General features: G+C 38.7%; 2 protein-coding genes across 5 annotated transcripts; one reads left to right on the forward strand and one right to left on the reverse strand.

The window, feature by feature from the left end:
- Positions 1 to 195: 195 nt before the first annotated feature.
- LOC123507519 lies at positions 196 to 27,184 on the reverse strand. Its single transcript, XM_045260433.1, has 9 exons — positions 26,802 to 27,184; positions 24,972 to 25,185; positions 10,160 to 10,373; positions 8,919 to 9,056; positions 8,104 to 8,230; positions 7,522 to 7,640; positions 6,901 to 7,019; positions 5,251 to 5,559; positions 196 to 3,054 (listed from the first exon to the last, which is right to left on the reverse strand). The coding sequence occupies exons 1-9, from the start codon at positions 27,012 to 27,014 to the stop codon at positions 2,849 to 2,851; spliced, it is 1,659 nt and encodes a 552-aa protein (XP_045116368.1). The 5' UTR covers positions 27,015 to 27,184; the 3' UTR covers positions 196 to 2,848.
- Positions 11,313 to 21,280, forward strand: LOC123507520 (superoxide dismutase [Cu-Zn]-like). 4 transcript variants are annotated; one of them, XM_045260435.1, is made up of 5 exons: positions 11,313 to 11,467; positions 14,618 to 14,674; positions 17,160 to 17,265; positions 17,664 to 17,770; positions 20,780 to 21,280. In XM_045260435.1, the coding sequence occupies exons 1-5, from the start codon at positions 11,420 to 11,422 to the stop codon at positions 21,038 to 21,040; spliced, it is 579 nt and encodes a 192-aa protein (XP_045116370.1). In that variant the 5' UTR covers positions 11,313 to 11,419; the 3' UTR covers positions 21,041 to 21,280. The 4 variants fall into 4 exon arrangements, with proteins under 4 accessions (XP_045116370.1, XP_045116369.1, XP_045116371.1 ...); XM_045260434.1 differs by having other exon boundaries at positions 11,321 to 11,467; positions 14,618 to 14,719; XM_045260436.1 differs by lacking the exon at positions 11,313 to 11,467 and adding an exon at positions 13,163 to 13,298 and having other exon boundaries at positions 14,618 to 14,719.

Raw genomic sequence — 27,184 nt, forward strand, 5'->3', positions numbered from 1 at the left:
TCTTTCTTTTCTCTCCCCTTTCCTCTCTCTCTCTCTCTCTCTCTCTCTCTCTCTCTCTCTCTCTCTCTCTCTCTCTCTCTCTCTCTGTTGTTTTTTGTAGTGAAGAGGTGAAAGACATGAACTTACTCGACTACCACTTCACTTCACTTCACTTCACTTACCAGCTCCAGGTTTGGTGGCTGAGTGAAACGAGTCTTCAGACAAAAGGTTCTTCATTGTAGACTTCATTAGTTCATACAAAGTAATTATACACTGAATGAGATTACCTTAACTGATAATTATGACAGGAAAAATGTAAGACTTTCAAATGCACTTCATTAATACAATCATTCTTACGTAGCTAAATATTTCTACCTGTTTAACGTGACTTTTAACCTTGCAATACGGGAACTTCAGTAATAAAAATAATGATAATAATAATAATAATAATAATAATAATAATAATAATAATAATAACTTTCGGTGACTCTTCAATTCACCACCGTTACCTCTATCAGCAATCACCATTTAGTTCCAAAAAAAAACTTAATAGTGAAAATTGAATGAATAAATTATGAATAAATAAATCACACACACACACACACACACACACACACACACACACACACACACACACACACACACACACACACACACACACACACAATTAAACATAAGGCTCATTACCTTTATATCCTCGTAAATCAACAAGGCATTTTTTAATCAACTGCTACTACTACTTAAATTATTTCTTTGTTTATTTTATTTATTCAGTCCCGATCACGCATAAAGAAATCATTATTCTACTACAGTGACTAAAAAAAAGTAATAATAAATAACATAAATTAAGATAAAAAGACTATTCAATCCCATTTACAGATTCTAATTCCATTGTTCCGTCAGTGAATTTCATCCTTAATTTTTCCTCTGTTCGATGTACCTTCACTATGATCTTTTCTTTTTTTTTTTTTCAGGAGCAGGAAACGAGTTACAGAAAGAGGAAGCTGCTTTTGGGTTCATATTTCATAAATCTTTCGTTTTAATAGTGTTTTACCTTGATAGGGAATTGGAAACGCTTTGTTCTTCCATCTCGTCTATTTTCAAAGGCCACAAAGATGATTAGCCAGATTCATATGAGAGGTTTTTTCCCCATTGATGTTTCAGAGTCCTTGGTAAACTATCACTTAAAACATAACATCTTTGAAAATCCACGTGATTCATAACTTGTCTTCTTGTGTATCTATAGTTTTCCGAGGGGAACAGAGATGATTGGAACTGTTTTCATGTGTTTTACCAATTGAAATGACAACGTTCGTGATAAACTGTTCTTTAAAACCACCTCTGAATGTCCAAGTGATACATACTCATTCCTGTATATATAATTTTTAAAGATTACACGGGTTTTCATGTGTTTTATCCCGGTGTATGTATGCAAGTTACAATCACTTGACACATGGAAACACCTTCGAGAAATACAGCAACCCCATTTTCATTACCTTATTATATTTTCTTTATGATTCTCGTCCCTTTGTCATTTTCGCCACACGTCTGTTTCTCATCCTTCTGTCCATCCTTTCTTTCCCACGAGTCACTGATAAGGCACGTTCTATTCCCTCAACTTCTACTCCCTTTACTTAACACGAGGGAAAAGTATACGTAAGGACACTAACTACACCTTTAAACACTACTGGGTCAGCGTGAACTAGAGAACTATCTAAGAATAAGAGGCATTACAACGCTACCTGTCAAACTCACCTGTTACACTGTGGTCAGAAACACGTAAATGATACCCACATTATACTAGATACTGGAAAGATAACATTCATCTAAGACTCCTAACTTAAGAACGGCACAGTAATGGCTCACCAGAGAGAGAGAGAGAGAGAGAGAGAGAGAGAGAGAGAGAGAGAGAGAGAGAGAGAGAGAGAGAGAGAGAGAGAGAGAGAGAGAGAGAGAGAGTAGAAACACAAGGTGAAGGAGATATAGAGAGAAGATACTGATGATAACAGAACAAATAGAACAAGAACACATGACTTTACAAACGCGTCACGTCTCCAGTTGCGCTTGTCGACAGTCATTTGGATAAGCTTACGTAAATGTAATGTCTATCTGTCTCCACATTGCATCTGAAGCTTTCATACCTCATCATATTGTTTTCCTTATTGATATTCTCGAAAATCTGCTCGAAACATGACTGGGGTGTGAAAATGTAGTACTAATTAAATATGCTAATTTCAGAATAAGTAGATTGAAAGGTCCTTCCAGAGAGTTTAGCCCCTTCAGTACCATGACGCGTTTCCATATTCTTTCTATTTACTATGTGGTGACTATCCAGTTTCAGAAACTTACATAAGGGATTAAAATAGTGAGGGCTGTAGCCATTAATCTTCTGACCTCCATAAATCCTTCCTAATGTCAATAAAATGGTCTAATCGTATACAAATCTCAAAAATGTTTCCCAGTACTGAAGGGGTTAAGTCAAAGGTAGGAGGATATCTATAAATTTCAGAGTTTACCAGCAAAAGATATGAAAGATTGAGAATAATGGCTAAATTTTGTAGAAATATATCAAGGAAAAAAAAACACCCATTTACATCGACACTTAAAGCTGCTTCGATTCCACGAGTACTTGAAACAGTGGGTCCGTGTTTCGAATCCCTCTGACTTTTAGTAACAAACATTTTCAAAAGCTACTGAGATTACTAATTACTAAACATATAATGGCTGTTTGTCCCGTTAACAATACATAAAACTTCTTAAACCACCACTAGAAGCACAGAAGCACCCTTAAATACCCCAGCAAATGCCACAAGAGGCTGTGAAAGTCGAGACGAGATGAAACGCTTGAGAATGCAACCTCTTGACCATCCTAATCCAGGTCCTCCTCTTCCTCTTCATCCTTGAGAATCCCGAGCCGCCTTGCCATGCTCTTCACGTTGCTGATCACTTCCTCCTGCACCAGATTGAAGCTCATGGCCAGGAGAGCTATGCCAAAGAGCAGGTAGATGGAACACAAGGCAATGCTCAGTTCCACGTTATCCTTCTCCTTCTGCGCTGGCACGAAGTCACCGAAGCCTGGTGGTATAAGACGAAAAGAAACGTTGGCATTAATCCCTTCAGTACCATGACACGTTTCCCTATTCGTTCTGCTTACTATTCGGTGATTCTATACAGCTTCAGGAACTTGTGAGAGGGATTAAAATGGCGAAGACTGTGACCATTAATCTTCTAACCTCCATAGACCGTTTCTACTGCCAATAAAATGGTGTAATCGTACATAAATCACATGGTTAAAATGTGTCCCAGTATTGAAGGGGTTAAAGAAAGTCTTGAAACGTGGAGGAAATGGAGAGAAAATTAGAAAACACCATGGAAACTTGTAAGAGTAATATCATATCCATTATAGAGAGGAAAAAAAAACAGTAATATCATGGAAATTTAAATACTAGTCATAGATAATAAGACAGACTTTTAGAAATGAGGAAAAAATAAAGAAAAAAATATATATTAAGAAAGATGGGAGGATAATGAAAAGATATAGATGACATTGAGGGATCATAGAAATAAAATAAGATAAAAATTAGATAGAAATTAAATGAATAAAACTAATTAAATAAAAATCTAAATAAAAAAAACTAGATAATATAAGATGATGAGAAATAAAGCAAGAAAAATGCAGTATTATGGGAAACGACATACTGATAAAAACAAAAGAGTTGACATGACAGATCCGTAACAATGAAGAAGAATTAAAGAAAGAGAGAAATGTGAGAGAAAAAGGCTTAAATTACGAAAAAGAAATGGTCACAGAGAATAAATGAAAAGGTGAATAGAAAAAATATATATTACAAGACTTGAGAGAGAGGAAAAAAAAAGGAGAGAATGAGAGAATACGAGGAAACATGACAAAGAGACAGATAGACGTAAAAACTAAAGAAATATATCAAGAAAGCTTTGGGAATAATGAAAAAAATATAGATGGCGTTGAGGGATCATGGAAATTAAGTAGAACAATGAAGCTGTGGACAATGACTCAGTGTTTGAACGATGAGGAAGAAGAAAGGTCAAGATTGCATAGGTTAACATTACGATAGACGAGAGAGAGAGAGAGAGAGAGAGAGAGAGAGAGAGAGAGAGAGAGAGAGAGAGAGAGAGAGAGAGAGAGAGAGAGAGAGAGAGAGTCACCTTTGCAGTCAGTTCAGTATCAATACTACCAATATAACTTTCACCATTCCTTCGACCACTATTAATAATTACTACCACCACCACCACCACCACCACCGCCACTATCAATACTAGGTGGCCTTTCCTATACTTTTCATCACTATCATCACCAATATCACCATTATCATCCGTCACTATTACTATCACTATTACTATTACTATCCTGCCTGATACTGTGCTGCAATATTAATTTCTACATGTACTTTGGTCAGTATTCAGAAACGCTTTAATCTCTCACCAAGACTATTTTCAAAGACCACAGAGATGATTAGCGGGGTTTTCAAGAGTGCTTTTCTAGTTAATACTGCAGAAGTCTTGTCTTTAGTTAATAATGTAGAAATCTTGTCTCTAATTAATAATGCAGAAGTCTCTAGTTAATAATGCAGAAGTCTTGTCTCTAGTTAATAATGCAGAAATCTTGTCTCTAATTAATAATGCAGAAATCTTGTCTCTAGTTAATAATGCAGAAATCTCTAGTTAATAATGCAGAAATCTTGTCTCACCACGACTACTTTCAAAGACCACAGAGATGATTAGCAGGGTTTTCAAGAGTGTTTTTCTAGTTAATAATGTAGAAGTCTTGTCAATCTGGCTCTAGAACTGTAAAAACGCATGAAAAAAAACGGAGCTGAAGGCGGCAAACCAGTGAGTTGAAGCGATAAGTTACCAAAAATCAACGTATAAACTCCCCCTCTACCACCGCTGGCGTACCCACTGTCCCTATTACACTATGCCATTTTTTCCTAGTTCTTTTTTTTATACCATGTGGACTTTTCACGGGAATTTCTGGGCTAAAGGGGATACTTTTTGTGGTACCTCATATCTCAAAGCCCATGCAGAAATCTTGCTAGAAACCGTTACCTCTCAGTGAGGAAGCCCAACCTACACTCGGACTGTGGACAGGATTCGAACCCGTGCGCTTGGAGACCCCTCGGACCCCAAAGCAGTGAGTTGAAGCGGTAAGTTGACCAGAATCAATGTATCAAACCCCCCCTTCTATCACCACCACCACCACCACCACAACCACCACCACCACCACCAGCACACCTATAGTAGTGAGGGTGATGAAACAGAAGTACACGGAATCCAGGAAGCCCCATTTCTCCCAGCCAGCAAAGAGCGTAGCGCCGCCAAAGATGTAAGCCACCACCAGCATCACGCCAAGCCAGATGGGCACCGGCTTGTCTCCCATGTCGTCCTCTTCCTCCTCGTCATCGTAGTCATCGTAGTCGTCATAGTAGTAGTCCTCGTCCATGCGTGACATGCGGCTGCGTGGGTCGTGTGGCGGGGACAGATGGCGTTGATAGCGGTCCGAGGTGCGTGGCGAGCGGGGCATTGGCGGAGAGTCATTGTAATCTAGAAGGAAAGACATTTATTGATACATTATTAGACATTATTATTGTTTATTCTTTTCTAGTGAGGTATAGAAGGCCAGTGTGCTCTTTAGGGGGTCGAAGCGCCATTGGCTACTCAATTAACCCCTTCAATATTTAGACGCATTTTTCACCTTTATTTTAGGGAATGACTAGACGATTTTATCTACATGAGGAAGGGTCTATGGAGTTCAGAAGATTAAAAGAGTCTTCACTGTTTAAATCCTCCACATGAGTTTCTGAAGCTGTATAAAATCACCAAATAGCAAGCAGAATAAATAAACACGTCATGGTACTGGTTAGGTTGGAAACATTGTACTCACTCACCAGTCACCACGACTATTTTCTAAGACCACAGAGATAACTAGTCGTGTTTTGAAGAGTGTACCGCCAATACCTAATACACGTCATGGTACTGGTTAGGTTGGAAACATTGTACTCACTCACCAGTCACCACGACTATTTTCTAAGACCACAGAGATAACTAGTCGTGTTTTGAAGAGTGTACCGCCAATACCTAATGCAGAAATCATGTCAATCTATCACTACAACTATTTTTACTCTATTTATGACGTAAACTCGATATTAAACAATCAATAGCATTTTAAACCCACACTATCCATCAGAACCAATTGAAAGAAAGACAGAGGACTATGAAAAGTTTGAAAATTCATTCCTTGTGCACCATAAATAAGTTAAGAATTAAGTTTATGTCCCGTTGATCTCGCATAGACCCTTGAAACACCCTCAATAATACCATAAACAATAAAATTCACACTAGAACTTGTTAAAATGGAGTCAAAGTTACATGTTTGCGTGTTTGAAATCAGTTAAAACCCTTCCTTGTTTAATATAAAGAAATCTGCTCATAATTTAGTTAGCTCCTTTAGTACTGAACGCTTTTAACCATGAATTTTGTGTACGATTAGACGATTTTCTTTACATAAGGAAGGGTCAATGGAGGTCAGAAGATTAATGGCCACCGTCTACACTATTCTAATCCCCCACATAAGTTTCTGAAGCTGTATAGAATCACTAAATAGTAAGCTGAATGAATATGGAAATGCGTCTTGATACTGAAGGGTTTAAAATGGAATCATAGTGCTTGAAATACATCAAAAACTCATTCCTTGTCTAACATGTATCAAGAAATCTGCTTAAAATTTAGTTCAGGAGGCAGATTCTCTTTATAAAACACATCTTACTACAAACAGGATACCAGTAGTTTCAAGGAGCGGGTCGTCTTACCTGGATTCTCTTTATAAAACACATCTTACTTACTACAAACAGGATACCAGTAGTTTCAGGGAGCGGGTCGTCTTACCTGGATTAGGAGGAGGCCCACGATGACTTCCCCTGGGTTGGTGCGTTACGGGCAGGTCAGCCTCCTCGTCTCTCCTGCTGCGTCTGCTTCCCTCCCTCGCCTCCCTTCCCTCACGCTCTCTGCAGTGTGGGAAGGGAACGGTGACACTCAATAGGGAAATAGGTATAATCTGTCTACTCTAAATTGGCTCCTGGATTTTAAACTATAGCTTATTGATAACGTTAATTGATTTGATGTGAATAATACTTGTTTTCTGTTGATCAACGCACTTACTGCAAGGACAGCTCAAGGTTTTCCTCAAGATCTGACAACCACGCCTTCCCTGGGACACCATTGAGACTGAGACCCAGGAGACACCTTAGAGTAGACTGACTATAGTGCAATTTTCCCCTTCCGTTCCTCCTCCATTACTTTTTTCCATTCTTTTCATCATGTCTTTATTTTCTTTCGTCCTTTTTTTCAGTCTTTTTACATCATTTTTTTTCTGCCTTCTGTGAGTTGACTGTGGTGACTGGATGTAGGAGAAAGAGACAGAGAAAGAAAGAGATTGAAAAAGAGGCAGAGAAAAACAGAGAGAGAGAGAGTGTGTGTGTGTGTGTGTGTGTGTGTGTGTGAGCTTACCCCCTGAGATCGCCGTCCCTATCTGAATCTCTAACGGAAGACCTGGCCACGTCCTCTTGCGCCAGACCTTCCTGCTCGAGGGCGTACTTGTTGAAGAGAACCGCCACCCGCCCGTCATCCTGCAAGAGGGGAAGGAGAAACAGGTGAGAGAGACAAGGAAATAGAAGTGAAAGAAGACAAGGAGAGATAATAAAGACAAAGATAAGAAGGTGAGATAGAGAGAGAGACAAGGAAATAGAGGTAAAAGGAGACAGGGAGAGATAAGAAAGACAAAGATAAGGTGAGATAGATAGACAAGAAGATAGAGATAAAGGAAGACAAAGAGCAACAGGATACATAAGGATAGACAGGTGTGATAAGAGAGACAAGAAAGAGAAAAGAGACAAGATGGGAGAGATAATGATATAAAGGAGAGACAAGGAGACAGGTGACACAGAGGAAACAAACAGTGAGATAAGAGAAAAATGAGAAGAAAAACAACGAAACACAAGAAAAGATGAGACACAAAACCAAATAAATCAAACAACCACAACAACAACAACAACAACAACAACAACAATACAAATAACAATAAGTGATAACCTCTTTAGCGGACGGGGCAAGATAGTCAGATCCCCGTGAATTCTGAGAGGCTCTTGTGTGGCTTTGTTCCGAGGGGCGGTGACTCCCTAACGTACGCATGTCAGCCTCAACCATATCGTCCTCCATCCTAGAAATAGAACAGGGCAGTGTGATAGGATGAACACCGCCAGGAAGAAATAAGGTAAATGTTTCTCTAAATCAGGAAAACCACTCATTCAAGAAGAAGCGTGTGGTTATTCTCCGCCTCATATCGTCCTCCATCCTGGGAATAGTACAGGACAGTGTGATAGGATGAACAGCGCCAGGAGTCATTAATTAATAGATAAAAGAAACTAGTTCATTTGTCTATCATAGTAGATCTACTCTAAAATGGCTCCTGGATTTAAAACATGTCTCAGCTTATTGATAACATTATTGATGTGAATAATACTTGTTTTATGTTGATCAACGCATTTATCACAAGGACAGCTCACGGTTTTCCTCAAGGTCTGACAACCACGCACTCCCTAACACACCATTCAAACAGAGATCCAGGACCCAGATTAGAGTACTACTACTACTACTACTACTACTGCTACTACTACAAGTGTTGCTCTCTTTACTGTGATATTGGTAGTAGTAGTAGTAGTAGTAGTAGTAGTAGTAGTAGTAGTAGTAGTAGTAGTAGTAGTAGTAGTGGTATTGACAAAAATATAGCCAAAAATATAAAAAAGTCAATTTCTCTCTCTCTCTCTCTCTCTCTCTCTCTCTCTCTCTCTCTCTCTCTCTCTCTCTCTCTCTCTCTCTCTCTCTCTCTCTCTCTCTCTCTCTCTTACTTATAGTCGGGGTCGGAGTAGGAGGAAGTGTAGAAAGCAGAATCACTAAGATGGGAGTCAGCTGATTTCTCTGACGCCCTTTTGGACCTCCTGAAGGAAGAGGTGCGTGTCCTTGATCCCCCTGAAGTGCTGGGGTACCTGAGGGCGTAAGGGAGGCGTTAGCAGAAGGGCGGAGGGCGTAGGAAGGGCGTGACAGGAGAGATAAGGACATGTAGGATGAAGAAAGGATAGAAGGATGAGAGAATGGAAGGATTTTGGAGTATAGGAAATGAGGAAGGAATAATAGAAGAGGGTTAAAGGATATGAATTAAAGGAATAGAAAATGGGAGACGGAGAAAGAAGGTAATGGAGGCAAAGAATAGATGCAAAGAATAGGAGAGAATGGGTAGAGATGAAATGAAGGAAAATGAGATAATGACAGTAGGAAGAAGGAGTCAAGGAAGAGGGAGGAATGAATGAGGAAGGAAAGGAGAAAAAAATAGATTAATAGAAAATAAGGAAAAAGTAAAGAAAAAAAACATGACAAGCAAGTGAAGGAAGAGGGAGAGATGAATAATATGAAAGGAAAGTAGGAAACAAGAAACAAGAAAAGAGAAAAAAAAAAGGAGAAAAAAGTGAATAGAAGAACACATGAAAAAAAAGACAAAAAAAACAACGAAAAATAATAAAAACACAAAACAAAACAAATAAATAAGAAAAAACAATCAAAATAGAAAGAAATGGATACAAAAACACATGATAAATTAGACTAGCAAAGAAACCAAACGAGGAACACTATCAACACCAAAAAACACAATTAATTAACCTTTCACTACCGGGACACAATTTTCCCTGAGTTTTGGGTGTGATTAGATTACTTTATTGACATTAGGAAGGGTCTATGGATGTCAGAGGATCAACCCCTTCAGTACCATGACGCGTTTTCATTTTCACTCTGCTTACTATTTGGTGATTTTAAGCAGCTTCAGAAACTCATGTGGTGATTAGAATAGTGAGGACTCTGGACATCAATCTTCTGACCTCCAAAGACCCCTCTTAATATATATAAAACCGTCCAATCACACCCAAAGCTCATGGTAGAAATGTGTCCCAGTACTGTAGGAGTTAATGGCCAGAGTCTTCACTATTTTAACCCACACATAAGTTTCTGAAGCTGTAAAAATCACTATATAGTAAGCAGAATGAATATGAAAACACGTCAAAGCAGTGAAGGGGTTAAGACACCAAACACTTCTTATCACCTTCTGGAGGAGCGTGTAGACCTTCCTCTCCGCCTCTTCTTGGGTCTCTTGGTGCAGGCGTAGCAGCAAACCTTCCAGTAGAGGAACCTGAAGGAGTGTGCCATGCCGTCTCCTATGTTAGCCAGACACAGCATCATGAGAGGCACTCCAGGGATGGCATAGAAGATCGTGACAACCTTACCCCAGTCCGTCTTGGGAGCGATGTGGCCGTAACCTGACGAAGACACTGACGGTGAGATGCAAGAAGGAAGGGAGGGAGAGGAGCTTATACAGGAGAAGAGGGAGGCAAGGAGAAAGGGAGAGAGATGAACTTGATGGAAACAAGAAGGAAGGGAAAAGAAGAGAGATGGAGGGACTTATACAAGAAGAGAGGGAGGTAGGAAGAGAAGCACGTGCAAAATCAAATGCAGGAAGGGAGGAACGAAAAGAAAGGAAGATTTACAGATAGACAGATGAAGGAAGGGAGAAATAAAGAGAGAGAGAAAGAGAGTGAGATACCGACAGATGTAGGAAAGGAAGGAAGGAAGAAGGGAAAGAGAGATAAGAAAGGTAAATGCAAGAAGATAATGAAGGAAGGAGATAGGCAGAGTGGAAGAAAGAGAGTGAGAGGTGGGTAAAAACAAGAAAGCTATCTAACTAACAAACAAACAGACAGATAGACAGTGACAAATATACAAAGAGAAAATAAACAAACAGACAAACAGAGACAAAAAGGGAGAGAGATAGAAATAGACAGAAAAGCACAGAGAGACAGACAGATAGACAGAGAGACAATGACAGACGGACGAACACACATGAAGACAAAGAGACAAACAAACACACACACACACACACACACACACACACACACACACACACACACACACACACACACACAGAAGGACAAACTTAATGACACTAAAGAAAGGTTTCCACTTCACAATTTTCCCTTTCGCAACTAAACCTTCCCTTACAAATAAACAAGAACAAAAAAACAAACAAACTCTACAATACACCACCAACAAAACACAACACACAAGCACAAACACCAACAGGAATTACCCAATATCATTAACACTATCACCTGGAAACACCTGAAGCTTGGAAACACACAGGTAACACACAAACATTAACTTCCTGATTTGTATAACACCTTAAGATTTAACGCCACAGTCCCGCGTCAGTCTGGCTCCGTTCCCCACCACCCGTTCTGCTCGTAGTCTTCCCTAGTGGCGAGCTGCGATATTGACAAGCAAGACACGCTGTTCAGTACCTCGCATCATGAATCTGTATGAGTTTAACGTGGTAGAGGCCGGTAAAGGGTTGCTGGTAAGTATATAATCAGTTTTACCTTTGTTTTATTGAGTTATTGCTGTTTTTAGGGTACAACACAGTTTTTAGTTCAGGTTTAGTGCCGCCGTGGTACAGTGGAACCATGCGTGCTTTGGGGTTCGAGGGGTCTCCAAGCGCACGGGTTTGAATCCTGTCCACGGTCCGAGTGTAGTTTAGGCTTCCTCACTCAGGGCAACGGTTTCCTAGCGGGTGGGCTTTGAGATAGGAGGTACTACAAAAAGTATCCCCTTTAGCCCAGAAATTCCCGTGAAAAGCCTACATGGTATAAATAAAAAAAAAAAAAGAATAAATAAATAAATAAATAATTCAATATGTTTCAGTTTCAATATAGAATTCCTTTTAGATTTTTTGTTTTGTTTTATAGACTTAAATTTCTTAACTTTTAACACGGTTTTTTTAATATACATATTTATTTTTCATTCGAAGTCAGAAATCGTAAGAGATGAATAGACTCGACATGTTTCACTGCTTCTGCATATAATTCCTTTGATATTTTTAGTTTTATTCACTCTTTCTCTTCTAACATGCTTTTCCTTCATTCATTTTCATTTTAAGTTAACACAGAGTCAGAAATCGTAACATGAGATTAGATTCCACATGTTTTGCTATTTCCGCATATCACTTTCATGTTCTTGTTTTATAGAATTACCACAGTTTTCCTTTCTCTTTCTTCTCTGAGTTAACACAGGCTCAAATATAACTTAAAAATACACTCGACTTGTTTCCTTGTCTCTATTACGCTAACAGCTTCAGAAATCACAGAAACGTAGGAATATAAGACAAAAAAAAGTGATTAGGCCTATACGTGACAGCCTACTTTTTTTCCATTCCTTCTATAAATTTGTCTAACCTTTTAAAGCTTCCACGATGCATTCTTTTATCATTTCTGCTTATTATTTAGCGATCTTATACAGCTTCAGAAACTTATGTGGGGATTAAAATAGTGAGGACTCTGGATCATTAATCTTCTGACCTCCATAGACAGTTCATAATGTAAATAGAATCGTCTAATTGTACCCAAAACTCCTGGTAAAAAAAAAAAAAAAAGGAAAAACGTCGCAGTACTGAAGGAATTAACTCTAACTTGATCGTCTTGTCTCTTCCATTGAGTCTCTTCCACTCTATCAAAAACACACGACTTTTCTTCAAATTCAACACGTACAATAGGAAAAAAAAAAAATCAATTAAAATCACTGAAATCAAAAGGATGACAAAAAAAAGGAGAGAAATTTGTGATTACTTCCTTTTAAACTCCGACAATGAAAGAATGACGATTGAAAATGATAAGTGAAAGACGTGACGCAAAGAAGAAGAAGAAGAAGAAGAAGAAGAAGAAGAAGAAGAAGAAGAAGGAGAAGGAGAAGGAGAAGAAGAAGAAGAAGAAGAAGAAGAAGAAGAAGAAGAAGAAGGAGAAGGAGAAGGAGAAGAAGAGAAGAAGAAGAAGAAGAAGAAGAAGAAGAAGAAGAAGAAACGAAAGAGGAAGAGGAAGAAGAACAAAACAACAAAAAAAAACAAGAACAAGAAATAAGAAGAAAAAAGAAAGAAGAAGAAGAAGAAGAAGAAAGAAAGAAAAAGAAAAAAAGAAAAAGAAGAAAAAAAGAAAAATAGGAAGAAAAAAAGAAGAATAGCGAGACAACGAGACAGCGAGACAGCGAGACGGTATTGGAAGCTTCGCGGTACTTGGCAATGATGAATGCTAATAAATGCAGCGCGTAGGAGAGAGCTCAGGTACACGCACACCTGACGCAGCTGACCAAGGGCTAACCAGTGTCCCTCTTACCTCGTGTTGTGGTGCCAGATTCTAAAGGTAATTCGCAGTGTGTTTGTTGGTGCTAAGTCAATGGTTCTTTTCTTCATTCCTTGGGTTAATCTTTTTTTTTTTTCTCTCTCTTTGTTTTCGCTTCTTCATTCCTTTGTGTTTGTCTTTCTCCTTTTCTTACTTTATTTCTTCGTTTTTTTTTCTTTTTATTTCTCTATTTATTTTGTTTTGGCTTTTTTCTTCATTCCTTTCTACTTTTCTTTCCCCTTTTCTTATTTCCTTTTTTTTCGTTTTTCTCTATTTCTCTCATTTTGTTGTTTTTACTTCTTTTCTTCACTCTTTCGTTTTTGTCTTCTTTTCTTTTGTTTTTTTTTCGTTTTCTCATTTTTATTTCTCTTATTTTGTTTCTGCTTCCTCTTTTTCATTCCTTGTTTCTTTCATTCTTTTCTTACTTTCTTTACTTTTCAGTTCGTTCGTTAGTTCTTTCTCTCATTCTTTTGCTTTTTGATTCCTCTTTCTTTCTCTTATTTTCACTTTCTTATTTTGATTTCTCACTTTTCCTCTCCTTCCCTCTCTCCTTTCTTTGTTCATTTTTTCCTTCCTCTCTTTCATTCAATCGTTTAACCCTTCCTTTTTTCCTCTCTTCTCTTCTTTCTCCTCTCAAAACAAGAATATCTAGTTTGGGAGTATAATTTGGCTGAGTTTAGTTACCCTTTCCTCTTTTACTCCTTCTTTTTTATTTTTCTGCCTTCCTTCCTTACAGAAATAATATCTTTACTATTCCATGTTGTATTTTTCTCTGTCATTGCTATCTACTTTTCTTCTGTTCCTTCATCACGCCATCTTCGCATCACTCGCATACTAGTTCCAGCTGACCTTGCATTCCTACCTTCCCTTCCCTTCCCTTGGCACAATCTCTTGCTTCATCTCTCAGACCCTGGCCGTTTTCTTCCTCATCTCATTTGCGACCACACGAGTCCCTGTTCTCTATACTAGCTTTCCTCCCAAGAGAGAAAGAGATGGAGGGAGAGGGTAAAGTAAAAGATAACACGAAAGAATTGAAGGAAAGAAATTAACGAAGAAATAAGACATGAAGAAGAAAGGAAGGAAAGAACGAACATAAACGAAGATAATGATGTAAAAAAGCGTCAAGGAAAAGGAGAAATTAAAAGAATAGTGGAGGATGAAGGAAAGGAGTGAGATAAAGAGAGATAGAAAACAAAGACGAACAAATTAACTCAGGAAAAAGTAAACGAAAATGAGAAAATAAAGAAAGAATAGTAGAGGATGAAAGAAAGGAGTGAGATAGAGAGAGATAGAGAGCAAAGACGAAAAAAATAACTCAATCCTTTTATTTGTTCTTTCAGATTAAAATGCAGCTTCTCCTACTAGTGTGTCTTGCAGTCAGTGCTTCCTGCGGCGCGGTAAGTAGACCAGATGCAAAGCTACCCCGAGTGACGCCGAGTGAAGTGAGTTGTAATCAAAACACTGACACGCATACACCAGAGTGACCAGACACATCAATTAACCTCCACCGCTTCTAACTGGTTGCAGTGGAAGTTCCTGGGGTTTCCTTGGGTGATATCGTGGTTCTAGTGATAGCTTTGGGGGGTTTTCAAGGAGTTTTCGTGTTTTTAATGGTGTTATTGTGCTTTTCAAGAGTGTTTTTGTGGTTCTAGAGAAAGATTTGGGTTTTCAATGGTGTTTTCATGTTTCTAGTGATAGTTTAACAGATTCGAATGCAAGTTATCAATTTAACAAGAATTCTGCATTGTCACAGAGAGAGAGAGAGAGAGAGAGAGAGAGAGAGAGAGAGAGAGAGAGAGAGAGACACAAACACACACACATGCACGCGATAGGAAAATATTGGTTATAGAAGCAAGAGTTATTTAAGTTTCGAGGCACGTAGTGAGGCGCGTGCATGACCAGCCAAGTTGCACGTGCTACTGGTAAGGAAGGGCGTGCATGTGGCAGGTGTGCGAGTATCTTTTTTTTTTTTTTTTTTTGCTGTTCTACTTTTTTTTTATTTTTAGTCATGCATAAGGAAAGTGAAAGCTGCCCGTTGTGTAATTCTCTCTCTCTCTCTCTCTCTCTCTCTCTCTCTCTCTCTCTCTCTCTCTCTCTGTTACCAAACGTGAGTGCCGGAAAATATGCGCAGTATGTTATGTAAAGTTAATAACACACACACACACACACACACACACACACACACACACACACACACACACACTTGCATAAACAATAAAAACGAATCATTGTAACCGAGGCCGGCGTGTGTGTGTGTGTGTGTGTGTGTGTGTGTGTGGAAAACCCCCTGTCTCTCTCTCTCTCTCTCTCTCTCTCTCTCTCTCTCTTACAACACACGCGCTTCACCGTAACATTACCTATAGCACACATAGAAGCACGTATTCACCTGAAGTTAATTAGAATGATCACCTTTCATTACATTCCCACGAAGGTTGATTCTCCCCTTGCACTTTCTACGTGTCAAGGAGACTGACTAAGGCAATAAAAAAAGAAGAATGAGAGAGAGAGAGAGAGAGAGAGAGAGAGAGAGAGAGAGAGAGAGAGAGAGAGCGTTCAACTTGCCACTCTAAAGAAAAAAAAGACGAGCTGAGTGGAAAAATAAATTTGTGCTTATACAGTGCAACCCAGCGAAATCTTAAACAACGATGTAGACTTTTAAAACTGTGAGAGATAAAATACTACGACTTACTTTTTACATTCATCATCTCTTGCATTCATAATAGTAATAATAATAATAATAATAATAATAATAATAATAATGATAGTTCCTTAAGCACCATAAAATTTCTATCGAATAAGTAAAAATAATCAATAAATCAACAAAAACACAAACAAAAATCAACATATTACTTAAACACTCTTAAAAACCTTAATTAAGAGAATCGGAACCAAAAGACAAGATGCTTTTTTTCCGTTTTCTAATACGAGTTTCTTCCATTATCGTACATCTTTGTCCTTCGTGGTTTACGTAAGGACGCATTTATTTCTTCTTACCTTTCATTATTAAATTTCCCTTTGGCTTTACTCGCTGCCGACCTTCAGTGCACCAGTGACGAGTTCCGTTGTATACTTTTTTTGCTATTATTTTTATTATTATTCAGTTGTGTAAGGGAGTAAGGAATGCCTGGTTAGGGAGAAGGTACCTGTTGTTTGCATAAGGTTTTGAAGGTCGTGTGTGTGTGTGTGTGTGTGTGTGTGTGTGTGTGTGTGTGTGTGTGTGTGTGTGTGTGTGTGTGTTGTGTGTGAATGAGTAGTTGGGTGTGAGCTGAATGGTTACATGTCAGAACACACACACACACACACACACACACATACGCGAATGACAAAACAAAAATCTTAGAGACAGTACACGTAACATATAAAACCAATTACTATTTCAACAACACAGAATTAAATAAGCATCAACAGCAATTTGTCAGGCACTCATATTGGACTTTTAAACCCTCATACAACTTACAAAAGACATTAAAACAACTATATCTGTTTAGATTATCCTATAAAAGACAAAAAATATATAAAAACATCCTTAAAAACCCATCAAAATCACTATTTAAAAAGAAACATAAGTCATTTTCACTTATCACCCATAGAATCTAAATGTTTTAACACAAGACCTCATTACAAACTCTCTCCATTCATCACACACACCAACAATAAAAAAGACGAGTGGAAATGAATCACTGTTATCAAATCTACTTCATGTATTTAGTTTAACACCCTGGCATTCAAAATTTACTAATGAAGAGACGATTAAAAGGCCGGAATATATCAAAAACACTACTCAGGCGTTCATCTGTAAACCCTCCCACACAGACATGCTCCCACACAAACAACAGTGGCGTGGGGTGAGGAGGTTAATCATTGCTGCCTCTCCTCCTGCAGGTGCACGAAGTTCCTGACGCGGTAGTGAACTTTGTGCCTGGTAATAATAATGTGTACGGGGAACTGCATCTTTTCCGAACTCAATATTCTGGTGTCTTGATCCGAGGTAAGTGGCGGGGAGGATAAGTGTGTGTGTGTGTGTGTGTGTGTGTGTGTGTGTGTGTGTGTGTGTGTGTGTGTGTATTTGTCTTTCTGTGCTTATCTGGTTGTCTTCTTTTTCTTCTCTCTCTCTCTCTCTCTCTCTCTCTCTCTCTCTCTCTCTCTCTCTCTCTCTCTCTCTCTCTGAAAGTAAAACAAGCACCTTTTTTCACATTTCTTTCCCAATCGGCTCTTTTAGTTGTTTATTTTCATTTTCTCGCCTCTACATCACGTATCACCTGTTTCTCTCCCCTTCTTCTTTTTATCTATCATTTTTCTCTCCCTTACATCACGTCTCACCTATTTTTTTTCCTCCTTTTTTTACTCATTTTATTCTTTTTTTTTCTCGTCCCCACGTCACATCAGGGAGAGTGTCCGGTCTGAGTCCAGGTCAACACGGCTTCCATGTGCATGCAGTCGGTGATCTCTCAGGGAAGTGCACGGCCGCAGGTGGTCACTTCAATCCCTACATGGTGAGTGGTGAGGTGAGGTGAGGTTGAGGGATACATTCTAAAACACATCTGAATAGCACTTCCTCTACTTTCACGAGGCTTTATAGTTAAGGTTACACTGTTTTTTAAAGGTGATTTTATAGTTTTAGTGACAGATTACCAACATTTCTACATTATTAACCTCTTCGATACCACGATGCGTTTCCATTTTCATTCTGATTACTATTAGGTGATTTTAAACAGCTTCAAAAACTAATGTGGGGGATTAAAGCAGTAAAGACTCTGGCCATCAATCTTCTGACCTCCATAGACTCTTCCTAATGTAAATAAAATCGTCTAATCACACTAAATATTCAAGGTAGAGATGCGTCCCAGTACTGAAGGAGTTAACAGGGGAAATACTCTCGAGAACCTGGTGTATCATCTCTGTGACCTTGAAAGACAGTCGTGGTGAGAGAGTAGAGCGTTTCAGAATACAGGCCTGAGTTGAGCTAGGTTCGGTGAGGTCAGGATAGGTCCAGTTTGGTTAGGTTAGAACAAGATGAGGTGAAGTTTGGTTTGGTTGTCTTTCCTTCCTTTCCTGCGCTTTTCCTTTTGCCTTATGTTAAATTACGTTAGGTTAGGTAAGATAATGTTAGATCAATTGACACTGTCTTAGGTTTTATGCAAGAGAGGACTGGCAAAGGGCAACAAAATAAAGAAAAAAGCTTACTCAGTTACCAATTTCCTTACAGAGCCGATAAAATTAGCCAAAGGAGAGGGACAAATGTCTTAAAATTTTCCTCTAGTCTATTCATAGGAAGTTGGAAATACAGACACAGGCAGGGAACTCCAGGTTAGTTTAAGGAAAGTTACGTATGGTTGGGTTAGGTAAGGTAAGATAATGTTATAACAATTAAGACTGCTTTAGATTAGGTTAGATTACGTTAGGTTAGGTTCGGTTAGGTTAGGTTAAGTAATACAAGGTAATGTTATATCATCTAAGACTAGTTAGGTAAGTTTTGTTAATTAGTTTACATAAAAGAATAAAGTATCACCACACACACACACACACACACACACACGAGCACCCTACATCACCCTAATCACTTTACCTCTCCCTTCAAACCCCCGATAATAAGTCAAGAGTGTAGCGTGGGAGAGTCACGCTTTACTTGTCATCGTCACATTAGCATTCCTTATCAGCGCCGAGTCATATCCTGGGGAAGGCGTGGTGAAGCTGTAAAGTTTCCGGGTATGAGGGGCGCCGTGAGTGACGAGACGCGAACCCGATTTATGTAAAGGGCTGATATATTTGTCTAGACTCGAGTGTTTTCATGGGTTTCACTACTACTACTACTACTACTACTACTACTACTACTACTACTACTACTAATGTCTCGCTATTACTGCTCTCCTTGCTATGTCAGAACTGTGAGTTTAGTTTGTGTTAGTTTAGTCTATACCCTCAATTGTGCGTTTTCGTCATCTTCCATACAACCCGTGCAGAAGAACGTCTATAAATTGAAGTCTTCCTCCTTCCTCTGCTGAGTTAATCCATCTCAGCATCATCGCTACACACTCTTCTCTCTCTACACACTCACCAAATCAATTCAGTCTTCTCCTTCAGTTGTTTTCTTATAGCCGCAAATTTCCTCCCTTTGTCTGTATTCTTTGCATCCTCCACCGTGTCTTTTTTTTTTTGGCATTTCTATCATTATTCCATATTATTATTCTGCTCTGCCTTCCTCTCGACTTTCTTCACTTAAATTGTATTCTCCATGCTTTACCAATCGGTTTCTGGTCTTGTTTTATTACGTGACCATAACATTTAAATTTTCATCCACTGTGAGTCTCATTTTTGCATATATTTTACTGTGATATCGTCCTTACTCTGTCTTTCTCTCGATTTGCTTCCCTTGAATGGTTTTCCCTACTCTTCTCTAATTGGTTTCTGGGTTTCCGGCCTTCTCTTCATACTACGTGACCATAACATTTAATTCTTCATTCACTTTGAGTCTCATTTTTTGCATATATACCGTGATTTCATTCCACTGCCTTACTCTCTGTCTTCCTCTCGATTTTCTTCCCCTTAAAAGGTTTTCCCTGCGCTTCTCTTAGTTTCTGACCTTCTCTTCTTACTACGTGACCAAAAGATTCAATTCTCCATCTTCTCGCTTCTGTAATGCATTCCAATCCTACTCTCCTCAGTTCAATATTCTCATCTCTATTCTATCCTTTTTTTCTCTCCCACCAATCAAAGGCTCCTATTCTGAAACGCTTTTGCGCCGCACTTCCACTATTTTCAAAGGATTCTAATTGAAGTTACAGGAAATTTTAACTCCTTCAGTACTGGAACACATTTTTACCATGAGTTTTGGGTATGATTAAACGATTTTACTTACATTAGGAAAGGTCTATGGAGATCACAAGATTAATGGCCAGAGTCTTCACTATTTTAATCCTTACATAAGTTTCTGAAGCTGTTTAATATCCCCTAGTAGCAAGCAGAACATAAATTAAATGCGTCGTGATACTGAGGGAGTCAAGGGTGTTTTTGTAATTCTGGTGACATGTTAATAAGGTTTCAGCATTACCAACGGGACAAATTATCTTTAGGACTCGACTAATTGTCTCTACAGTCTTCAACCCCACCGGTACTAATATGACGCGTTTTCATATTCATTCTGGTTACTATTTGGTGATTTTATACAGCTTCAAATGCTTATGTGAGGACTTAAATAGTGAAGACTCTAGTCATTAATCTTCTGACCTTACTAGACCCTTCCTAATGTATGAAAAATCGTCTAATCACACCCAAACATTAAGGTAAAAATGCGTCTCAGTACTGAAGGAGTTAAAAATGGTCTTCGTGAGAGATGGACACGTTTTTCAGTACCCAATCTCTTTCCAGAATACCCACAACTTCCCCTATCCAAGTGAAAGATGGTCGCGTTTCTCATTACCCATTCGGTTTCCAGAATGCCCACGACTCCCCCTATGACGCTAGTGAGAGATGGAAGCGATTCTCAATATCCAATCTCTTTCCAGACTACCCACGGCTCCCCCTATGACGCTAACCGCCACGCTGGAGACCTTGGCAACATTCAGGCTGACCTTCATGGCAACGCTGACGTGTATATTCATGACTTGGTGATCTCCCTCGACCCTGCCTCCCCTGCGTACATCGGCAACCTGGCCATAGTGGTTCACCAGGGCGAGGATGATCTAGGACGTGGAGGCAATGCGGATAGCTTGAAAACTGGCAATGCTGGAGGACGTGCTGGGTGTGGACTCATCATACCTCTGTGAAATATTATCGTATCTGTTTTAAGTTCTCTATTTTATGATTTTTTCCCGCCTTTTCCTTTTTCTTTGTGTATTTTCTTTCTTTCTCTCATCAGTATTACGTGGTGAAAATTGTTGGATTTTGTTTTGTAAGTTATACGTCAAGTGAAATTATACAATCTGTTGAAAAAAGTGCCTTGACAAAATAGATTAAAAATGCAATGATATATAAAAAAAAGATAATATAACCACGGTTACAGTAAATTGTTATTGTTTATTTTGCTTCTTAAGAATGTTTTTGATGTCAGAGAGAGAGAGAGAGAGAGAGAGAGAGAGAGAGAGAGAGAGAGAGAGAGAGAGAGAGAGAGAGAGAGAGAGAGAGAAACAAAACCCTCCTTCCCTCCTACCTCCACCACACACACAACCACATAAGCAAAGAAATATCACACCACTACCACCACCACCGCCACCACCACAACACCTGCGCACACCTCTCATCAGGGACAGGTAAACGCGGCACCCAGCTGAGGGCTTAACGAGGCTTAACGACGAGTAACCAAGTGGTGTTTGACAGTCTTCCACCTCCTATTTCTCTCTCCTGACGAGGAAAGCTTCAGGAAAAGGAAAAAGCGTGTGTTGGAGTGTGCTGGGAACTTTTAAACACATCCACTCTATCACTACTACTACTACTACTACTACTACTACTATTTCTACTACTACTACTATTACTACTACTACTACTTCTACTACTACTACTACTTCTACTTCTAAGATTACTACTACTACTATTACTACTACTACTACTGCTTACTACTACTACTACTACTACTACTACTACTACTACTATAGAGGAGAAGTGTGTTTCATAAAGACCTGATACTTTTTTTGCAGAGAGAGAGAGAGAGAGAGAGAGAGAGAGAGAGAGAGAGAGAGAGAGAGCTTTTACTTGTTTACAATGTTCTCGGGACGTTTTTAGTTTAACACCCTCGGGAGCAAGATAATGAGGAAGGAGGAGGAGGAGGAGGAGGAGGAGGAGGAGAAGGAAGAGGAGGAGAAAAATTAAGGAAGAGGAATAAAATGATAAGATTATGAAAAGGACGAAGTTAATGAAAAAAAGTAGAGAAACAACAGCAACAAAAACAACAAGAAAAGAAGCAAGAAACTCCAGCAGATCAACGTTAAAAGAGAACAGATGAGTAAAAAAGGAGGAGAATATAAGCAGGAGGAGGAGGAGGAGGAGGAGGAGGAGGAGGACACGCCTTGCACAGAAACATACACAGATATAAATAGAGAACATGAGGAGCAGCGGAGGGTAAACAAGGCAGCGTCAGAAGGCAAACACGAGATTTAAAAGTGAAGCTACAAAACTGCACTGTATCTTTTGTAGCAGTGATGAGTCTGGATGGTGGTGGTAGTAGTAGTAGTAGTAGTAGTAGTAGTAGTAACAATAGTAAAGCTGTCTGTATTTTTCTATTCATTTACCCATCCATTTCATCCATCTCCCTATCTATCCCTCTTTTTACCTATCTATATAACTGCCTTTCCGTTTATGAATGTATCTATCTATCTATCTATCTATCTATCTATCTATCTATCTATTTATCTGCCTATCTGTCTACTTATCAGGCAGGCTCTTAGTCACACAATAAATAAAATGTATCACTTTTCTTAACACTATTGATGCACAGCAGTCGTAAACATCATTGGAATCATGAAATCCCCTTGAACACTCGAAACCTTTCACTAAAACCTGTTTGAAGAATCTGAAACTCTTGGAAACCCTAAATTTTTCACTAGAACCTTCTAAAACATTGACAAATATCACTAGAACCCTGAAGACACGCTTAAAACTCAGAACTTCCACTAAAACAACATTGACAAGTAAACAGAAATTCCCTCACCATATTTAGCTAATCAAATATCAATAGAATCATTAAAAAAGCACTTGAAAACTCCAAAATTTGTCAATAAAAGCTATCAGAAGCAATCAAACCCCACTTAAGCCATAGAAACACCCTTGAAAACAACAAAACCTCTTCTGATTCCAGTTTAAAAAGGATTGAGACGAAACATTGAAAGATTTACGAATGTGATTACAAGAGTTTCAATCCCTCAGTACACTCACTCGTATTCCAACACCTATAAGGGATTGCAAGTAAGATAAACCACATAAATTAACGCTACTTGCCGTCTCTTGCTTACTCGACCAAGAAATAGAGAGTTTATTGTTCTTTCGTCGCCCTCAGCATCTTTATTCGCATTTCTCTTCACGTTAGTTGAAAAAAAAAGGGAAGTTTGATCTTATTTTCGTGGGTTTTGTTTTAGGGTGTCTTGGTTGTGGTGGTGGTGGTGATGGTGGTGGTGGAATAAATAGATAAATAGGTAGAAGTAGTAGTGGTGGTAGTAGTAGTAGTAGTAGTAGTAGTAGTAGTAGTAGTAGTAGTAGTAGTAGTAGTAGAAGAAGAAGAAGAAGAAGAAGAAGAAGAAGAAGAAGAAGAAGAAGAAGAAGAAGAAGAAGAAGAAGAAGAAGAAGAAGAAGAAGAAGAAGAAGAAGAAGAAGAAAAAAAAAAAAAAAAAAAAAAAAAAAGAAAAAGAAAAGAAAAGAAAGAAGAAGAAGAAGAAGAAGATAAAAAAGGAGAAGAATAAAAAGAACAAAAGAAGAACAAAACAAAACGAACAACAACAACAACAACAACGCAAACCACTACATCACCACTACCACCACCACCACCACCACCACCACCACCACCACCACCACCACTACTACCATCAGAGAGAGAGAGAGAGAGTCTATTCATGGATTACATCAAAGGCCTTTTCTTAACCTCGGCAATTTTTCTCTCGCCTTCCTTTTCCAACACAGAGACGATAACGAGGGAAGAGAGAGGGAGATAAAAGAGGGAAGAGGAATAGACCACGAGGAGGAGGAGGAGGAGGAGGAGGAGGAGGAGGAGGAAGAGAAGGAAGAGGAAACAAAGAGAGATAAAAAATGAAGACAAAGACACAAAGAGAAAATAGAGCAAAATATAAACAAAACATAGGAAAGAGAGAGAGAGAGAGAGAGAGAGAGAGAGAGAGAGAGAGAGAGAGAGAGAGAGAGAGAGAGAGAGAGAGTTAATTAGTAAGTCTTTCACAGGTGTTGATCAGGTGATAATCTTTAGAGACCTGTGATAATTAATGACCTGCATCACTTGTGTCTATCATCACCATTTATCATCATTTTTCATCGTTCACTATCATCACCATTCATCATTATCCTCACCATCATTCGTCCTTCGATTGGTGGCAGTGGGTGGGTGGGGAGAAGCCTTCTGCTGTACTATCCTATCTATTTTATCAGTAATTAGTACAGAAGAGTCAGCCAAACCACCCACCAAACCACAGAACACGTACTAATGCAATATATGTCTGTAAAACTCCACTAAAGTGTCTCAGGTCTTTGTTTTATTGGTAAACTCTTTCAAACTCATTGTAAACTCTTCTAAAACTCTTGGATACTCTTTTACTCTTTTATATAGAACCACACACTCATTAATTTCAGTGATAAAAAGATGAGGAAGAAAGCGTACGCATAAATTCCACTATAAGGTCTTCAACTCTTCGTTCTTAAGTAATAATTGACTGGAAACCCTTTAAAACTTTGAAAATATCTTGAAAACGCTCTTGAAAATATTCGAAAAATTAAATATCTCTAGAAAACGGTCTTAAAATCATTCCACACTCAGCATGCTCCTTATAATTCCTTAAAAACATTGAATTTTTTTTAATTCCTTAAAAACCTTTGAATCCTTTTCAAAACCGCTTGAAAACTTGAATACCCCTTTGAAAACATTAAGACACTATTAAAAACCCTTTAAAACACTAACACCTTCTTGAAAACCTTTAAAACATATTGAAACTCATTTGAAACCCTTTGCATCACCTTTAGGAACCCTCCAAGCACCCGCGCACTCACCAATAGTCGTGATAAGAATGATGGAATAGAAGAGAGCACCAGCGAAGGTCCACTGGCGGGTCTCCGGGTCCTCGTTCCCGTCCCAGCCATCGTTCTTGATAGCCTTGATCAAAGACTTCTCAAATATAATCAATCGCTGACGTACGGACAGCGACCATTTTGTCTCGTTCAGCACTATGTCGTTCTTGGTGATGTTCCACAGGTCGTCTGTCACCTGGGCATTGAGGGAGGTGTGAAAGGTGAGGCAGTGGTAGTGGTTGGTGATGATGTTGGTGGTGGTGGTGGTGGTAGTCAAGGGTGGAAAGGTGTGGTGTTTGTTTGGGTGTGTGTCATTTCAACTCAAGAAATGGAAAGGATAGAAACAAGGATAAGAAACGAAAGAGAAGAAAAAGAAATAGTGTTAGTGGTAGTGACAGTCAAGGGAGGAAATGTAAAGTAAGGTGGAATGGTGTGGTGTTTGTTTGGGTGTGTGTGTCATTTCAACTCAGAGAAAGGAGAGGAGAGGAAAGAAGAATAAGAAAGAAAAAGGAAAGAAAAGAAGAAATAAAGAAAAGAATAAGAAAGGAAAAGATAGATAAGAAAATTAAACTGTATCTAATCCCCTTTCAACTCAAAAAATAAAAGAAAAGACAATAAAAAGAGAAAATTGGAAAAAAAGCAAAAATCTCACATATTACAACTTTAGGATAAAAAAAAAGACGAAATTAAAAGAAAACACAAAAACTCATTAACTCCTACTCACTCCAATACTCTAACCTCCCAACCACTCCCTTTAAACTGACAAATCCCTTTAAAACTTCTATTCCCTTCAAATTCCCAACCACTCCCTTTAAACTGACAAATCCCTTTAAAACTTCTATTCCCTTCAGATTCCCAACCACTCCCTTTAACCCCTTCAGTACTGGGACACATTTTAACCTTGAGATTTGTGTACGATTAGATTATTTTATTGACATTAAGAAGGGTTTATGGAGGTCAGAAGATTAATGGCCAGAGTCTTCACTATTTTAATCCCTCACATGACTTTCTGAAGCTGTATAAGATCACCAAATAGTAAGCAGAATGAATATGGAAACGCGTCATGGTACTGAAGGGGTTAAACTCTCACTTCACTACCCTTTAAACTTCTGCTCCCTTTAAACTTCCAACTACTTTACTTAAACGCTTACTTTCCTGTCCATTAAACTCAAAACAGGTCTTTTTAAATTCTCAACCATTTCTAATTTATCAACCTCTACTTTTAAACTCCTACTTCAAAACCATTAAAACTCCAATTCGATCTCAAATCTCAACTAATTTCTTTGAACACTTAATTTCCTGTTCACTAAATTCCCAACGTCTTTTTAATTAACAGCTCCCTTTAACCCCTTGAGTACCGTGATGCGTTTCCATATTCATTCTGCTTTCTATTTGGTGATTCTATACAGTCTTCAGACACTTATGTGGAGGATTAAAATACTGAAGACTGGCCATTAATCCCTTCAGTACTGGAACACATTTCTACCTTGAGTTTTTGGGTATGATTAGGCGATTTTAGTAACATTACGAAGGGTCCATGGAGGTCAGAAGATTAATAGCCACAGCCTTCACTATTTCAATCCTTACATGAGTTTTTGAAGCTTTATTAAATCATCAAATAGTAACTAGAATGAATAGAAAAACGTGTCATGGTTCTGAAAGGATTAATCTTCTGACCTCCACCATCCTAATGTCAATAAAAGGGTCTAATCGTACACAAATCTCAAGGTAAAAATGTGTCCCAGTACTGAAGGACTTAAACACGCTATCACTCAATTCTAAACTTCATTCCAGCTCACTTCATGCACTCACCTCAAGTCTGACCGCTGACATGTTGGCCTTCACCGCTCTCTCGTGATCAGCTTCCAGTCTCTCGAAGGTGAAGGCCCCGACAATGGTGTACCCGATGACCAAGGAGACGAGACCGATATGACTGATGAGAAACTTAATGATGTTCTTAAGGTAATACCCGCATGAACCACACTGCCCTCCATCGCCTCCTCCTCCTCCTCCTTCCTCTCTCATCTTGCTATCTTGCTTCTCCTTCTTCTTCTCCTCTCGTGTTCCTCCAGTTTTTTTTTTCTAGTTTGGGTTTTTAACTCTCTCTTTCTGTCTCGCTTTTTCCTCTCTTTCGTTTTCTTTTCTGTTTTTCTTTGTTTTACCTTCTTTTTCTGGTAGTATTTGCTATCTTGTTC

Source organism: Portunus trituberculatus, chromosome 22 (genome assembly GCF_017591435.1).
Source record: "Portunus trituberculatus isolate SZX2019 chromosome 22, ASM1759143v1, whole genome shotgun sequence".
NCBI lineage: Eukaryota > Metazoa > Arthropoda > Malacostraca > Decapoda > Portunidae > Portunus > Portunus trituberculatus.